The sequence below is a fragment of the Paroedura picta genome, chromosome 6 (genome assembly GCF_049243985.1).
Source record: "Paroedura picta isolate Pp20150507F chromosome 6, Ppicta_v3.0, whole genome shotgun sequence".
In the NCBI taxonomy this organism is placed as follows: domain Eukaryota; kingdom Metazoa; phylum Chordata; class Lepidosauria; order Squamata; family Gekkonidae; genus Paroedura; species Paroedura picta.
The window spans coordinates 73442796-73461717 of NC_135374.1; the positions used below are offsets into that span (position 1 = coordinate 73442796).

At 39.3% G+C, this 18922-nt stretch overlaps 1 protein-coding gene across 1 annotated transcript in view; it reads right to left on the minus strand.

The window, feature by feature from the left end:
- Nucleotides 1–2765: 2765 nt before the first annotated feature.
- Nucleotides 2766–18922, minus strand: part of PTCHD1 (patched domain containing 1) — a 78101-nt gene continuing 61944 nt past the window's right edge. Inside the window, exon 3 of the mRNA XM_077343041.1 lies at nucleotides 2766–18131. Coding sequence (XP_077199156.1) covers nucleotides 16480–18131 — 1652 coding nt within the window. The 3' untranslated portion in view covers nucleotides 2766–16479. The remainder of the gene's footprint in view (nucleotides 18132–18922) is intronic.

Genomic DNA, 18922 nt, shown 5'->3' on the forward strand with positions numbered 1-18922 from the left:
CTTCCAGTTGTTTTTTGATTCTGCATGTTGGGGGATAGGCATACATATGCGAAAGTCTTAGGTATTTAGTTTTAAGATCTTATGGCATCTCTATCCAGCTTTGGCCATGGAAGAGAGTAGGGTATTCTCTCTGTGGATTGTTGACATCTGTCCCAAGCATTTAGCCAACCTCAGGACTTCACATTTTAGTGATTTCTTTCCTATCACATTGCACGTTTTCTTTGAACTTTCCCACTGTACTTGGGTTCTTGTACTTAGAAGGCACTGTTTTAGATATTTTCTGAATGTAGACAAACTATAACATCTGCCTTAGGTTCCAGCTTGATTTCTCCTACACCCTTGTTCTACTTACTCAATTTTCTGTTACTGTGACCAAGAAAATTGATTGGCTGCAATTTTCCTTACTGCCATATCTGAAAAGGAGGCCTTTGCAAAGTGTCCATGAAGGTCTGCTTGTTTCTTCTTAACACTCTCATGCTGCCTCACCATCTTTTTCAGAGTAAGCCAATCATCTAGCCTTAGCTTCTCAGATAAACTGTCCCTGACTCCCAGTACAGTTCTCCCTTGGATCATTTCCTTATTTAGGAGCCAATATTTGCAAAGTTCAGAGAGTGAACATAATGACAAAATGAAATCATTCACAGGTTCACTTTCTTTTTACATGTGTGAATTAAATGTTGTCCATTCATAAGCTATAATGCTTGTTTCAAAACTTCTACAATTTTGTCTTATTTCTTTAAATTTTTGTCTTGTTTCTTTAAATTAAAATATCATCTGCCTGATTCACCATTAGATAAATTAGAATGATGACCTTTTCTTTTTCAAGCTTGCTTTTTAGCCCTGTATCTATCTGGAATCCATGCTTCCATTTTCACCACTCATTGAGGGTAGTAAATAGAAATGGCTCCAGGAACTAAACATGAAAAGAAGCTGCTGTCATTTCTTCTCTGCCATACAGGCCTTCTCTTGATTTCGCTGTTTTTGGTGGACTCCAGCACTTTTTTCCTTTTTGTTTTCTTTCAATCTTGTAGGTTTGGGACAAGCATACCTGAAGGATTGCCTAATCCCTTATGAACCTGACAGATCATTCCAGTCATCTTCAGAGGCTGATATGGTCCAAGTGTGCTGTCTAGGTCATGCAAAACATGAGCAGTTTTATCTGCAAATGAATTACAGCAGACTATGTTTCCTTGGTCAGCATATTCTAGAACTTGAGATAAAAGATTGTTCACAAGCCCAAAAAATCTCTGCTGAATAGCAGTTTGCAGACAGAGGTGACAGAAAAGTCAGCTCCCTTTATTGAAATCACCACCAAAGAGTAGGTGATAATTTACTCTCATCTGTGTACTTTGCATTTACTTTGAGTTTTTCTCCATACTCTCTAACCATCTGCTCATCATCCAAATCTTCTTAGTAAACCAAGAGACATTCTGAACTACATGGATGGAGGAGGTGTCCACAGCCCAGGTCATCTCTTTATCCCATAAGTCAAGCAGAGCTACAACAGGAGCACCAACCTTGTTGACCACAATGACCAAGAGACATCATCAACTCCTCTGGATCTATCAGCCTCTTGGCTTTTCCTACCATTCCTCTTGGACAACAAGCATACCATGTGACAGTATGCTCAGTGGCATGGAGCTACTATATTCCATTTCGAACAAGCTTTTTTTAACATTTGGGGTTATATTAACTACCACAGTACTTGCCTCCAGATCCAATAGCTTGTAACTGTTACTTTTTTGTTTTAGCTGTAGCATGTGGCTTGGTTTACTTACTTGTACCTTTGAACTAGGTATGAACAAGAGGCCATAGCTCAAAGGTAAGAATAATTATTCTGAATGCAGAAGGCCTGAAGTTCAGTCCCACCGTATCTCCAGTTAAAAAGATCAGATAGTAGTTATGTGAAATAACTCCATCTGAGAGAAAGTCACAGAGACAATACTGACCTTGATTAATTAATGGCCTGATTCAGTAGGTTGAACCCAGCATACAATTTCTGCTTGCAGAAAAGATCACGTGCAAGCTGAAATATAAGAAAGATAGTGGAAGCCCTTGCACTAAGTCAAACTTAAATCCCCAGTTCAACCAATTGTATTGTGCAAAGTATTCCTGTGCACTATAATATGTAGGGAGAACAGTGCTAGGTGTTGCACAAGATCATGTGCAGGTAGAAATGTGCTGTTTATGCTTCTGCTTATACACTGCTGGATCTAAACAATTATAAGGAAATTTTATGTGTAAATAATTTATACCATTGCTTTCAGTGGGTCTTAACCTGCATGCGTAAACTATTGGATAGAAGGTATACCTGTATGCATTTAATATATTTCCATTGTTATTACAATGGCTGCTCAGTCCAAGGATAGGTGGGTGAATGGCTAGTTCTACCTCATGACAAAGAATTAATCTTTTTCAACAATAAGTAGAGACTTGATGGAATCAAGAAGCACCAGGACCTTAACTAAGTCTGAGAATTCCTTGGGGTTTGAGCTTATTTTAATCATGCTCAGGACAAGGTCTGATGACTCAAGTTGTGTTGAAATCCCACAATTTAAGTCTCTTTAAGTCATGACCGTGTATTGAACGCTTGCCACATTAGGATAGTTGCCATTCCTTGTGGCAGCACAGTTCTCTGACAAGGCATTCCATGTGGTTTGATGCACAGTAAAAATCATACCATATTTTATAACCTATAAATTGAGTTCCAGGCAAAGTGGTGTAACAGTATAGCTATACCAAGTAGGTTTTTTTAAATGTGTGCTTTATTTTTTTAAACCTGTATAAATAAATACAAAATGACAAAGAAGTTTATGTTTACTAAACATTGCATTTGATTGTATGACATTACACAGTGTCTGTCACAACAGGTTGACTTAAAATTGTGTCCTTTCAGCTGTTGGTGCATAATTACATAACTCTGTAGGATACAATTAGTCCTGAAGCTGCATCCAGCCACCCTTTTCAGTGAAACCCCTGAGTGCTTACAATTGCAAAAGAGTGTTAGGGGAGCCATTAAACCATAGTGGCTGAATTCTGGATAACTTATAAGAAAAAAAATTGAGAAGACAGTTTCTCTTTCAAGACAGAAAATAAACAGTAGACTTTCAGACTTGGTTAAAAACAATCTTAGAATACCTTTTCCTCTCTAGTGGCTAAAAATCCACAAAACTTTCTGTGAACTCCTTTCATTCCATTGCTTAGTTACCTGAGATTTCCTTCATCCTGTCCATGCTCGTTCAGAAATCTAATAGTGTTAATATCAGAGCCACATAGCCTATTTCTGATTCATGTTTAGTACATAGATACTTCAATTATAGGCTGAACGTTTATTCCTCGATCCCTCCAACACATGACTAGTTGTGTCAAAGTGTGAATTCAGCAAAGACTTCATGATGCTAATTAATTCAGTGTGAATTTTGGAAAGCAAACTTAACTGTACACCACCTTCAGATGTTCCAAAATGGTATCACATACTTGTGGGTGGAATGGAGTCATGGTGATAAGCTGTTCCTTTGACCTATGAATATTCACTGGAATACCCAGCTAGAGTCTATATGCATACACTTGCATGTGCATATGGCTCTCTCCTCATGATCAGGAACTCTGGATTCCCAAATGCACAGAGAGAGCTGAACATGTATATGCATGTAGAGTCTATGCCAATATTACACAGGTTCATTGAGTTGTTTCCCACCATCTTTCTGCTTTCTTCCCACACACATTATCTCCATCCTTAGAACACCTGAAGAGGGCTCATGTCCCCCAATATGACTAGGTCATTCATTTCAGGTAATCCAGATTCAAATAAGCATTAGACAGGAGCATCATGTAAGACTGTCTGTTTCATAGAGCATGAGAAGGATGATGTAATAATCTAATTAATGAAGCTGGGATTCTCCTTATACCTCAGCATTCTTTCCCATGGAAGGTCAACTGCCAAACCTCAGAAAGTGCACTTGTGTTACATTTTAAAACAAAAAGACTCACTAATAATCACAGAATTTGCTTTTCCAGTAAGAGTTCCTTCTTGTGATCAACTTGTGTTTCCATCTGTTGTTTCAGGTTTCATAATCTTTATACTAGAACTATAGAAGGCCCTTATTAGATGACTAATCCAATAAAGAGTCGAAGATTGGATCCATTAACATAAATCATTCAAATTAGTTCAGCAAATGGTTCTAGATCATCATAATGAATTATAGGCACCATGTGTTAGGCAATAAATGTTTCTCTATGAATGCTGTGATTGGCTATTGATGTCACGTGACATGGTTTTAAAATTTTCCCAGTTCAGACATTCCTTAAACTTTGCCATATTGCAGATAATTATTCTGATTTGCTTTCCAAGACCTGCTGTTCTGTCACATGATCTGTCATCTTTGAAAGGCTTTGACTCTTTCTGCAGTCCAGTGCAACAGACTTACGTATGCACGTTATGAAAGGAAAAAAAAGGAAATATTAATAGGTTTCTATGTGCTCCATGCCACAGAAATGTTCGCTAGTCAAAATACTGTTATTCATTATTGTTACTTATATTATAGGCAGCATGAAAGGCCACTTGAAAGGTACCCCACACAGGAAGTCTGACATGGAAGTGATAGGTACATATGTTGTTGAAGAGCTTTGAAACACCCTTCCTATGTGAGGAAGAGCTTTGAAACACCCTGGATCTTCTTTGTTTTATTTATTTTATACAAAATTTATATTTTGTCTTTCTATCCCAAAGAACACTTGGCTATACTTCTTGTCATGATCTGTCAGACCAATGAAGACTACTGAAAGAAGGAATTATGCCCATAATCTCTTTAAAGAATTAAACCTTTGTGGGCAGGGTTGAATTTGTACCAGAGTTCAGGCACCTTGGCACCAAAAATATGTTTGCCCAAAGCAGACACTTATATCACACGTTGGCACCAATGACGGCCGACTGCATGGCAGATGGGAAGGTTGCATCCCCTTCTTCACTACATGCATGGTTTTTGTTTACTTAACTGGCTGAACCAGGACTTTGTCTTGTTGTGTTTTCAGAGCCCAGATGGAACCTTGGATTATATGAAGTAACAATAAAGAAAAACAGAAACACGTATGCAGTAACATTCACTCACTCCGTGCAAGGGCAAGCTGTCTTTGTACATTTAAGGTAAAGTTGCAATGTTTCCAAAGCAGGAAGTATGACTGCCCAGCAGACTTGGGTATTGGCACATTTCATTTAAGACATTCAAAAAAGGATTGGTCAAGGAAACACATGTAGTAGTCGGGTCCATGAATTTAAACACCATGAAAATACTTTCTTATATATGTTGGGCTACAGAATATTATTCTGGAGGAAATCAAAGTTTAAAATTTGCCCAGCAATATTTAATCATGGAACCAATATTTTTAAAGATCCTACTCAAGCTTCCAATCTTAGAAAATACAGATTAGGTTGATGGTATACCTCTCCCTCAAGCTTGTAGATAGATATTAGGGTTGACAGATCTGGGCTGAGAAATACCCAGGCATTTTTGGGGAGGGACTTCAATGGGGTATAATACCAAAATCTACCTAATAAAGCAGCCATTTTCTCCAGATGAACTGATCTCTGTTGCTTGATGATCAGTTGTAATCTCCAGCTACCACCCAGAGGTTGGCAACTCCATTGGAGAAACATATGCTAGAAGAAAAATGTTGAGATTACTTCCACTGGAGAAAGAAAGTTACAAATTGCAGTGTGGTCTTTCAAAATAAACACGAATTAGTGTTGTCCAGTTTACAAACATCCTTGAGCTGGGTTTTGGTCATGAAATGTCAAGAAATTATTTATTAAGTCCTTACTATGTGAACCCCATTTCACTTACACACCTTGGAACGTGCACTGGCTTTTACCACATTTGCAACTGGTTGTGAGACACAATTTGTAAGACCTAGGAGCACCTCCACGTGGGAAATGCACATTTAACTTGCATAATTTGTGTGACTAAAGCAGTTCTTTAGAGTATCATAATTACACAAATCATGGTTCTCCATGTGCAAGTTCCATGTAGAGCAGCGGTCCACAACCTTTTTCAGGTTGCAGACCACTGCCAAGGGGTGGGGGGAGAGGACGACCTGGTGCCCCGCTCATGTGCAGCAGCCCTGCGCAAACATGCATGCACGTACCTGCCGCGCATGCACGTTTGCATTTGGCAGGGGTGCAAACATGCACGCGTAAGTTTTGCCATGTGCGGGACTGCCACACATGCACGTTTGTGCTCCCATTGGGGGTGCAAACACACATGCATGCTTGCGCCCCATCACGTGCAAACACGCATGCGTGGCCTGGCAAGCTTCTCACTGCGGGGGGGGGCAGGGAGTGCCGGGCGGCGGACCGGGGGATGGGCACAACTGATGTAGAGGACCAGTTCTCATAATAAAGCATCCACATGAGTGCTGCCTCTCAGTGGATCTTCTAAAGGCCTTTGTCTACTCCCAAAGAATTTTCAGGTTGTTGCCAGAAGAATTAGCTATCTCATTATTAGAAATGCTTCTCACAAATTTTATGTATTTGAACAGGCATTTCAAAAGTGCTTCACATGTCCAGTAATTTAATTGGTATAATTTCCAATCTTATTATCTTACTGGAAATTAGAGTTTCCGATGATTTACTATTATAGTTAGCTGATAAGACAGAAAATCAGTTTTCTAAAATAAGTCAATTTGACACAATGATCCTTCCTGAAATTTGGGTCATCTAAAATTGAAAATAATTTTAATCTTATTTACTACTACAGTCTTGAAACGGAACTACAAGCAATATAAATATGTCACTGCCCACATGATAATTCCTTTTCAGGCTGAAGGAAAATCTGTTTGCAAAAGTTGGTTAACATTGATGAGAAAGCTATTAAAGTCAAACATACAATTTTCTTCATTTCAGAATATGTATAAAAAACCAAAACAAATAGGTATGTCTGCTTACGGTATTTCTAATGTAGTAAGTCTAAGTGCATTAAAGCTATCCACGGCAATCTCCCATGCAGTTCCAATTTTATAAGTCAGTGCAAGTTCGTCAACAATTTCTCACCACTGTTTAGAAAGTTAAACGCTGATTTATTTCACAGGGCCACCTTTAAAATGATGCAAATGATCAGGCTTAGATGTGATGACTGATTTATGAGGCATGGAAGAGGATGATCATTTGCAGCCAAGATTTAGGGGTCTCTACTTGCCCTAGATGCTGCTGCTCTAGGAGGAAGAGTCTCCCATACCCAGAGGTTTCAAAAGGACAATGTTTCTGTGAGATGGAGAATCAGTTGAAGAAGAAGTCATACAGCCGGGAGGAATTTGGACCTCTGATTTAGGCAAATTGAAGACCCACTGGGGATCAGGGGAATGGCATGGGGAGAGTTAACTTTCCTCCCATGAACTTGCCCTGACCTCCTAACAACTAGCAGTACCTGAAGGGGTGGGCATCTGCATTCAGGGAAATAGTGCAGACAAGAGGACAGCTGTAAGCACTATTAAGTAGCCACCTTCTTTTTTTTGGGGGGGGAGGCTTTTTGGGAAGCAGAATGAGCTTTTGGGGAGTAAGAGAATAGAATGACTAGTTCCCACAATAGAAGCAGACATGGTTAGGGGTGGAGGAAGAGGGAGGAAGTTTTGTTACACTTAAAAGTGATTCTGGTGTTTGTGGGCAAACATTTTAAAGGATTGTGACTTTTAAAAAGCAAAGTCATGTAATTGTTGCTATTTACATTTTTTAAGATGGCAGATAAATGTACAAATAAGTATTATCTGCAGTAAGAATCTCTTAAATGGAAGATAATGAAAACGGTTTGGGATGGTTTAAAGGCAGTGGTTCTCAACTTGGGAGTCGAATGACGCTTTCACAGGGGTCATGGCAGGGCGAGCAGCTTGGCTGAGGGGGGCGCCATCCACACAACAGCCTTGCAGGGTAGATTGAGATAGTGTTCATCTGTCTGCAGCAGCAGAAAAGAGTGAGATCAGCATGGTAGGACAAGAGGCAGAACTGAGCTGAGAAACCCCAGGAAAAAAAGTTTATATACAATAATGAACAATGGATCTTCACACCATTGGTCAGTTTCGGATTAATTTCTGTGAAAGAACACTTGCATAATGTTATGGCTGGGGGTCACCACAACATGACCTGTATTAAAGAGTTGCGGCATAAGGAAGGTTGAGAACCACTTGTGAATGTTCTCAAGCATCTTAACCTTGGCAGTTCTATGAAAGACGGTGTTTTAAACAAATATTGTGTCAATCAAATTTGCTGCCAGTTTATAACTCAAAAGATTTTTAAAAAGCTTTTTGCAAGAGAAGAGAGAAGGCAGAGCAAGATACATGAAAGTTCATGCTTCTTCAGTGAAGTAACTTCATGCCAAAAAAACAGGAATTCACATCTCTGGAAATCAAAGTGGCACCATTATATCGTCAGTTTCTGAGATCAGTACTGTAGCAACTGTATATTTTATCCTGATAGTTTTATGATCTACAGGCACCCATACTGACACTATCCTATTACTACCCTATCTTAAAATTGACTTTGTTCTTCTTTCCATATTGAACATTATTGTGCTTTCATGCTCTACAGCCTGTAAAATTACTAGTTTTTGCAGATGCCTTCAAGTCCTACTGATGTTTCCCACTTGCCAGTTTACAACTCCTTTGGTTTAGATGAATTCTCTTTACAGCACTGAATTAACAAAACATTTTATCAACTGCTATGTGTGCAGGTTGTATTTCTATCAAGACTTGTAACTCAGATGTCTAATCATTTGAGATGCCAGCAGGGTGTTTATTATTTTGTGTTGCTGGATGCTGACTCTTGTTAAGCGTCAGGTTAGCAGAACAGAGGACAACTTGGAAATTTCCTCTGAGTCAATCTTCTGATGGGACAGGTTTGATGTGACAATTCCCAGTGCTTGGAATCCCTCCCTTTCCCCAGCCTAGGAAGATGGGGATAGTTTTGGAGTATTTTTGATTCTACCAGACTGGAACTAATATGGAGACTACCTGGATCCCTCTGTACCAGAGCCTTGCTAGGAGAGAGACTTGGAAACGGCATCAAAGGTCCTATCACTTCTCAGCTGTCCATAGCAGCAGTAATGACAGGGTGAGGGCCTGGAATGGGCTTCAAACCTGTGGAGTTCCCTAAGGAAATCTGCCTGCTGTTGTTTTTGCTCTCAAGTTACAGCTGAGCTGACTCATGGTGACCTTGTAGGATTCTCAAAGCAAAAAGATGTTCAGAGGTTTGCCATTGTGTACCTCTGCATCACAGCCCTGATATTCCTTGGTGATTTCCTATCCAAACACTAGGCAGGGCTGACCCTGCTAGTCATAAAGTGTTTTTAAAGCATTACAATAAAGTTTTTTTTTATAAAAGCATTTATATTTTTAAAGAGGTTATGAACAAAAAAGCTACTCTGATTATGATATTCTGACTTCATGTGCTTTAACTCATTTGAATTATGGCTAAGTGCAGACAGATCCTTTGTGGGCTTCTACAACAGAGCTGTTTTATATAGCTCTCGCTGTGTATGGGAGGACCAGGAAGAAACATTTCAGAAGTGCTGTGATTTGGTGGTAGAGCAATTGTTTGTATGCTGAAGGCCCCAGATTCAACACACAGCATCTTATTTAAAAAGCAAAACAATAACAGGTTTAATAACAGGTGATGTGAAATATCTTCACCTGAGACCTTGGACAGTTGCTGCTATTAGAATAATGTTGGCCTTGGAAGACCAACGGTCTAAAACAGTATAAAGCAAGCTCACACTTGTGTGTGTTCAGTATATGTGAAAACAAAGTAGCCATACCCTTTGCCTATATTCTTGGTATCTACTGACCCATGTAACAGACGTCCTCTGCATGGCCTTTAATCTCTCATTAGTAGACATAGTATAAATACTGCATACACACACACAAATGGGGGTCAGTGAGACTTGCAGGGAGGGAATCCTATCTTCCTCTCACTTTTCTCTCCAAGCCTACCATAGCCCTTTGGTTCTCTGGCAGCTGCCACCCAGCCTGGTTCAGCTTCTTTGCTGTGGGTCTCTGGGTTGCTTTGCCACCATTGCCAGGCCTGCTAGAACTCCTAGTAAATAGTCTCCCTCTCCAGAAAAGTGCTTATTGTCCTCCTTTTGTTGTTTGAAAGCATATTTTCCCAGGTCATGCTAATGCTAATACAGGTAATGCTGAAGAACAGAAAACAGCAATTTGAAAAACCTACCATCACAGGATACAAAGATATTCTGGCACCTTTTGTTCAAATGTCAAACTTTTATACATCTTGATGCTTTTCCGGGTATAACCTCATTTTGTGAGGTTGTTGGCATTTAGGAAAAGATCAATTTTCCCTTCCTGGGCAGATTTTCTACAGGGTTTCTAAACTCTAGTGTTCTAATTTGCATGGTTTCCAATAAAATGCTGAGCATAAATTTTGGACATGGACCATTTATGGTGAAAGAAGAAGAAGAGTTGGTTCTTATATGCCGCTTTTCCCTACCCGAAGGAGGCTCAAAGCGGCTTACAGTCGCCTTCCCATTCCTCTCCCCACAACAGACACCCTGTGGGGTAGGTGAGGCTGAGAGAGCACTGATATCACTGCCCGGTCAGAGCAGTTTTATCAGTGCCGTGGCGAGCCCAAGGTCACCCAGCTGGTTGCATGTGGGGGAGCGCAGAATCGAACCTGGCATGCCAGATTAGAAGTCGGCACTCCTAACCACTACACCAAACTGAAATCTTTCAAGTTGTTTCAGTTTTTTTTCTTTATCTTCCCCTAGACTCAGAATGCTTGTAAACTGAGAATTAACTCATACAAAGCTAATACAGGGAATTATAACTCTCACAGACAAGAAAAGTGTGAACTTGTTAGGAAGAGAGTGAGATTTATTTTTCCCCAAGACTAAAAAAACCCAAACACACACAACAGTGTTTTGGCCAATCAGTTATTAAACAGATGTCATATTTTTCAAAAGAGTTATTCTGCCAAAAAATAATGATGCAGTGAAATTAGGAGCTTAATCCTAACAGGCAAAATGGGTAGTGTTTTAACAGTATAATGACACGCCATAGAAAAAGGAAAAAAACCTAAGATTAGTTATCATAGTCCAACATAGGACTGGTGCTTAAATCCCACTGATTTCAATAACATGTAAATTGCATATCTTTGAGCTTTTCTTCCACTTTCTGTTTAGAAGCTAACTTTAAAACATTCTCTTCATCTAGTTTTGAAGCAAGTACAAAAATGTAACATTTCTGATGGAATGTGGGAAAATTGCAAAACTTACATATTTGATGCATAATAAATCAACACTGCAATTCAGAAGGAAACTGAGTCCAATTAGATTATATTGAACAGTAAAAATTGTGATAAAAGAAATAATCAATTTTTAGACTGCAGATGCGAACTTTGGAGAAAATGCAAACTCTGGAAAAAATGCAGTATGTGGTATGTTATTATTAAGGTGATGAAAAAAAGCCAAGGTTGTCAAATGCCAGCTTTATGCTTATCTTTTCTTCAAATAGCAGTCCTGTAATATGTAGTATTTCTCTCCCCTAATAAATTTTTTTAAAGTTAACATTTCAGAAATTTGGGTATAATGAAATAAGTATTGAGTTTGTAAACAAATTGAATTAAATTCAAGTAACTTTTTAAATAACTGTAGGCCGGTTGCAAATATTTCCTTAAGGAGCAAGATGCTTGCATGGGTATGTCTGGATGAAACTGATTAACTAGATTCAATTGAACTCCAGGCCTGGTATTGGGATAGAAATGGCTTTGTTTGCTCTAATGGATAAGGTTTGCCAGAAATTTGACAAATGGAGCATGTCCCTGTTAGATCTGTTGGATCTCTTGGTAGCATTCTACACTATCAGCCACAGCAACCTTCTGGATCATTCTGGATACCTAGTTTAGGTATTCCAGGCAGTTTAGGTATTCCAGGCTCCATTCCCACCTATTTTTTTCCAGATAACGGGATTTTTGTTTTTGCATTTCTAGCATGGTACAGCCTGGTACAGCATTCCCCTCCCAATGCTATACAAAAATACTGAACTGGAGATCTGGAAATAAATGTAATCAATACGCTAATAAGTATATTTCTACTCTTCATTTGAATGAGGTGAGGTTCTGAATTTGGTAATGGACTGGTAATGAGCCAGTAAACTGAAGCTCAATCCAGAGAAGACTATAGATGTCCAGAGACTCCAGGGATACTATTGGTGGGTACAGTTACTGATTGTGGAATCAGGAGTCAGCCTACTTCAGTTTAGGGGTTTTTCAAGATCTGAATTGACAGTTGGATGCTCAGATTCCATTTTCAGCACATAGTACTTTCAGCTAGCTTGTCAGCTTCCTCAAGAAGTCTGATCTGGCAAGTAGGGATAGAGTTACTATAAAGTGTTCTATGTGTGGATGCCCAAGATGGTTTGGAAACTTCAATTTAGTCCAGAATTCAGCAGCAATATTAGGAATACGAATTTGCTTAGCTTGTATAGCTCACTGATATCAGAACCCAAAGGCCATGTCCTAGAAAGTTCTTATAGCAAGGAATCATTATGATTTATGGCCACTGAATTTGATAATTGATAATAAAACTACAAGTGGTCCTTACACTTCTCAAAACCTTCTGTAGACTGTACCCAATTACCTGAGTAAAGGAACGTTAATGGACTGGCTTGCTTCTTGTGTAAAAATTACGTTGTAAATAAGAGGGAAATAATTTCTGAGGAAGATCTACTATGAATAATGTCTCAGGAAGATCACCCACAAAGTGGCCTTACACCTAGACCAGACTTTCTCAACCTTTCTCAGTTGAAAACTTCCTGAAACATTGTTCGGGCTTCAAGAAACCTCAGAAGTGGCTTGATTGTGCAGAATATGGTTGGGAACCATAGCCCACACAGGTTTCTTTCCCACCCTTTCCAGGCCCATCACTGGCCATTTTGGGAGGGGAGGGGTGGGTTGACAGGACCATATATGGTCATATCACCCATACATATTTAACACATTTAAAAATATATATAAAAAATTAACTCCCAACCCTTCCAAGAAACCCTTCCAGGGCTGTAAACAAACCCCATGATTTTGTGAAACCCTTGTTAAGAAAGCTTGACCTAGATGTTTGTCAACTTACTACAACTCATTACAGAATTTGTTCTACAATTATACAAAGATCATACTTTTCAAGATTTTGTGATACACCAGGGGAGGTTGACTGGAATTTTGATCGGGGTGGGGAGCACCCTATCCGAACATTCCAGGATTATAATTAAGATCTAATAACATCCTGGCTGGAATCAGCAGAGTTGGATTGGGAAGATTATTCTCCACCATCTTAACTGTGAGATGTTATGTCTAATGCAGGGGTAGTCAAATGCGGCCCTCCAGATGTCCATGGACTACAATTCCCAGACATCTGGAGGGCTGCAGTTTGACTACCCCTGGTCTAATGTTATTGTAGTTTTTAATGGGATTTTAATGGGATATATTGTTTTAATGGTTTTATTCTGTAAGCCACCTTGAGGCGACATGAGAGGCGGGGTAAAAATTTTAAAATAAACAAACAGGATCATATTATTAGGTATGACATTTTCCTATGCAAGGACCATTTGTATTTTTAAAATTAATTATAAAAATACAGTAGCCTTTGGCTTCTCATACTAGTGAGCTATATGAACTATGAATTCCTATTCTGGACTAGTAGCTGCAAGTTTCATTGAGATCATTTTCACAGAGTTTGAGCATAGATGGGACTGAGTCTGCTTGGAGTACTAGTCTGCCTGGTTTCTGTTGCTATCAGTATGTCCCATGCCAGAGAAAGAGAGCATGCTCTGCACTGATCATTGCTGAGAATGAAGCTGCAGTACAACTTCTAGCTGCTATTTGTAAAATCATCAGAGTTTTGTGCAAAGAACATGCCAAATTCTGGCATATAATTTTCAGTTTCTGTTTTGGAGAAAGGTTTGGCAGGGATATAAAGTCTCCTGCTTGAATACCTCACTCACTGGCAAGAAAGGCAAAATATTTTACATTGAAACAAAACATCTTCACTTTCACATAGAGCGATACCGAACAAATAGGAACAAAAGGTTCTTCTAGCAGAGGTAAGCAGCAAGAATGGCTAAGATGCATATCTGAAAAGACTTCAGCAAATTTGCTACTGTATTACATCAAATGGTATACATGGGTAACCATGTTAATCTGTAGAAGAACAACATTTGGGTCCAGCAGCATCTCAATGACCAACATTTTGCATGGTATAATCTTTCCTCAATCAAAGCTCAGTTTGTTAGATACCACTAGGCATCTGACAAAGTAAACTCTAAATCTTGAAAGTTCATACCCTGGAAAACTTCTCCTGTCTTGTAAGTGCTACTGAAGTTTGTGTTTTGATCAAATATTCTAGGTGTTTATCCACACAAGCTACCAAAAATACCTGGAGCCTAATTTTGTTAGTGAGAGATATCAAAGGCATTTTCATTTACTAAAGATATTTTGTATACTCCCAAGTCTTTGGCAGGTTGAGTGGATGTGATGGGGTACATAATATAACCTGTAATATTTGAACAAAATAGCTCATCACAACTTTGTTTTAAGGCTAATTTTTTTTTCATCTGGAAGAAATGGGCTTCAGTTCTCAACTGTGATATTAACATCTCAGTCTTATTCTCTGCTGTGGCAAACAGGAACTGATGCAAGAAACCCGATATCAGCGTTAGAGTCAGTATAAACACTTAGCCCCTTGTCTCAATCTTAGGGCCCCACAACCTTTCATGTGGGATAAGCAAGAGCCACTGTGGGGCTGCTACAAGATTCTTCCAGCACAGCTTGTACACATCACCACACACACAAAGGCTTTTCCAAGGTAAATTCTGGAATGAGAAAAAGACAGCAGTGAAGTCAGGTCAATGGTATTAGATAAAAAGGGCTAGCAGACCCAGGACTGCCTCCCCAGTCCTGGGGCAATGACACACTATGAATGACTGGTTGTAGCAAGAGCTCAAGGGAACTTAGAGAGATGTTTTGGTAAAGGATCCCACATCTGCCGAGGCACAAGCATTGCATTGACTAAAGCAGCAGCATAAGATTAGATTGCTGATTCCCTCATTAAGATCTATCATCACTTCTCGTTTGTAGTAAAGTGCATGTGTGGAATGGTAATATTATGTTCATCTGTATCACAGATACTGACATGGCTCCAGCTAATGTAAGGAGATATACCAATTTTTTAAATCTTTATACTGCTGTAGCATAAATCACTGCAGGAACCTTATCTGTAAAACTATTGTCTGCCTGTCTTTGGTGATGACATTTTTTTTTCAGGGCAGGGATGAACCTTATTGAAGTCCATTATTAGGGAAGCCACTTAGAGCATGGCCTTAAGGAAGGTTACAGCATCCAGTGTTAAAAAGCCACTACTTCTTTAGTAGTCCCATTCATTTTCAAGTCTTTTATTGTCAGTAGCAGGGATGATTGAAGAGGACTGGGGACTGTGATCCATGTTACATGTCATGTGAAGCTACCCATTGATTTGGAGAGCATTAGTAGTGAGCAGCCTGCCATGAAGGCTCTTATTTGTTTGAGGAAATTAGGCATCTGAGGCTTTGTTCATGGATTTTGGTGAAGTGCTTAAGATACCCCTTCTATAGGCTGCTGTTAGATCTCCTAGCATAGTTTAAGTTAGAGCTACAAAATCTAGCATTGGTAAACAGCATCTCTTCAAGGAGAGAGGACCTGTTCAGAAAATGGATTTTTATCTGAGAACCAGAATGATTTGTGTGGCTGTGTGCCTTATGCATATAATTAACACACTCTCTTTTTAAAAAATGCTACAAAATTATGTTATATTTAAAATATACTGGGGATTAATTGCATTTCAAGACATCTGAATTCAGAAAAGAAGGCGACGGCAGCACAACGCTACAATGACAGTGATTGCTGTGTTTACAACTATGTAACCTAATTTGCTTGGCTTTTTTTTTGTATGTTTTACAAACTTGCATATATGTTTCCATTCAGAAAACAAAAAAGCAATAGAAAGGAAAGTTCAATGGGATGGCTAAGATCCATAATAGCTGACTCACTGGAGTTATTGCTGTACTGAAAATTTTCTAAAGTTATGTCCAAAATGTACACTTAATGCTCCTTCAGTCTTGACAGTTGACCTTTCAATATGCTGAGTTTCTGCCACAAAAGCAGCAGATTCTGCAGGGTAAACACAGCAACATATGATTTAGTAACCCACCTCTGTTCTCAGGTACCATCCAAGCTGACACCCTCTTAGTACTGAATGGATGTAAATTTCTCTATATACTTTTATAGAGAAGGCCAATCAATGTTTAGAAATGTTCTTTCTTCCTTGCCCACTGCTTTGGGTATTTCTAGTTTTAATTTGAAAATGAAATCCATGCCCCCATTTTTTAATCAATATGATTTTTCTTCTGTCCATAAGATCTAGGGTTAAAGAAAAGACCAAAACCAAAATAAACAACTAGTCACACAGTTGTTATTTGGTCAACCACTCGGGTGCTGTCCATATCTACCATTTCTACACACTCGATTTCCTCCCGGTTCTCAGGAGTTTTCTTCTCTTTCCTCTTTTTCTTGGATGGTGGCAGAAAAGTCAGTATCACAGGTAAAATGGCAAAGCAATGAAAGAAGGTGACTAATGCTATCAAAAACAAGCACCTGAACAGTGTACGGGTCAGATTTGAAGGCACAGCTGCAAGAGGAATCAGACCAACAATATAGCAGAGGTAGCTCTGTAAAATAGCTACCCCATGCACTTCCAGGGCATTCTTTACCCATTTAGTCCTTGTGAAATCTTTGCCCAGGACAAATGTTGACAAGAGAGGTGCGCAGTTGTCAACTGTATAATTAATCCCATAAATTAAGCACAACACAGAAATACAGTCCAGTTCTACTTTCCACAAGGTCATAAAACCTATAACTCCAAATTCGACTGAGGCAACAGTGAGCGTGAGCCATACATTGATGAGAGAGTCTGCCACAAGAAATGCAGAGAAGAAGAGCAGGAATAAAGCACTGATGCAGGAGTTCTGCAAGGGGGCCCCCACATACGAGGCATAACGATCCATGTATACAAATGAGGGGTTGAAAACAATGAATTTAACCTTAGATTTGAGAGAAAGCTTTCTTAAGGTTTCCAGGAGGCGGTAAAGCTCTTCTCGTTTGGTTTCCATTGTCTTAGCCACCAAGAACATTCTAGAGGCTACAACTTCAACTTGGTTGTACTTCTTGGAGAAAATTATATCCTCTGAAAAGTGAGCAAACTGAGGGGTTTTCAGAAAGGAGTTTCTCAACATATCTGTAAAATTCTTTCTGGGTAATCCGGTAGATATGTTGAGTTTTCTAAGGTAATTTAAGTAGCTCTCAAACCAAGATATCCTCACAAACCCCTTGGTGTACTCTAGCATGTCATCTTGAACGGTCATGTTCCAGTATTCTATTGATTCATAGATATAAAACCCAATGACTGGGCTGTAATTACTGAAGTATTTCTGCTGAGCAGCAGTATACTCCATGGTTCGTGTTGCAGTTGCTACAATGTTACTAAGGTCTGACTCTTCGTTGACCTGCAGGTAGCCCATTAAGGCAAAGGAAATATAAATAAGATAAAAGAGAACTACAAAAGGCTTGACGTAAGTGTTCGTTATCCAGTCACAGTAATAACGCTTGAGGAAACACACCAAAAGGTGACTTTCATAACTGTTTGTTTCCTCTGACTCTGTTGAGTCCTCGCTGAATTTGGCTGTCAGAAGGAACCTGTACCAGGCAGGCTTCTCTTGCAATACCTCTGGCTTTGGTACCTTTCTACAGAAGATACTATGCTGGTAGTTGTTTTCTATGTAGCCAGTAAACACGAGGCTGGAACCATAAAAGGAGAGTACATAGAGGTAGTTGAAGAAAATTGCAATACAGGAATTGCAGCAGAAGATCCTGGCTGCTTCAATGTTAGTGAAGGGGCTGGCACCTATTCCAAAAGTGACCAGGTACATGGCAGTGGTGAGAGAGAAGGAGAGCATGGAGTCTGCAAATACAGCTGCTGTTCTCTCTTTTACATGTTGGTCTTCTCTAGTTTTCCTCCAGGAGGACAGCATTTCAAAAGTTCCATATAACCCATGACCTGGAATAAAGAACAAAGCCACTGTTTAATGGTCTTAGAGTTTTAGTGAGCAAGGACAAATCAGCACAAATCAATGAACTGGATCCTATGAATTGCAAGCACAAAAGTGCTATTGGATGCAAATATTTCCCAACCTACCTTCTCCAAAGCAGCCTCCAGTGAGCATTGAAAAGCTGATGCTGGGACAAAATGTGACACAAGGGGCTGCTGTGAGGAAGGTGATAAGGCCTCCATCCTTCTTTTCTGCCAAAAGAGTCTTCACGGTTCTATTGGCTACTTCCTCTATCATCAGAGTCTCAATTGGTGTGTGTGTGTGTGTGTGGGGGGGACAATTCTGCCTGATTTTGCATTTTTATGGCAACCCCTTATTCCCATGAGTCACATTCCCCACTAGATGGGAAATATCTGCCTTGACAAAAAATGTCTGCTAGAATATCCAGCTATGTCCAAAGGTACATGCATTTGAGCACATTAATTTAAGAAGCAATTGCCCTACATCAGAGGAAAACATCAAGGTTCTCTTAAACAACAGAACTATAATATTTAGGGCTAGTAGAATTCAATGCCAAAACAAACCAAATGCAATGTCAAGGAGAATTAGGCTAATAAGACCTGTTATCCAAATTAAAACTAAATTATGCACATTTCATGCCATGTTTTCATTTGGTGAAGACTTAAATATTACCTAAGTTAAGAAAATATAAATTATATTTTATTGATGGTAAAAATGAAACACTGGACTCAGCCAGGAGAACTTTTTAAATAAATGGAATAGAGTTTAGAAAAAAGAA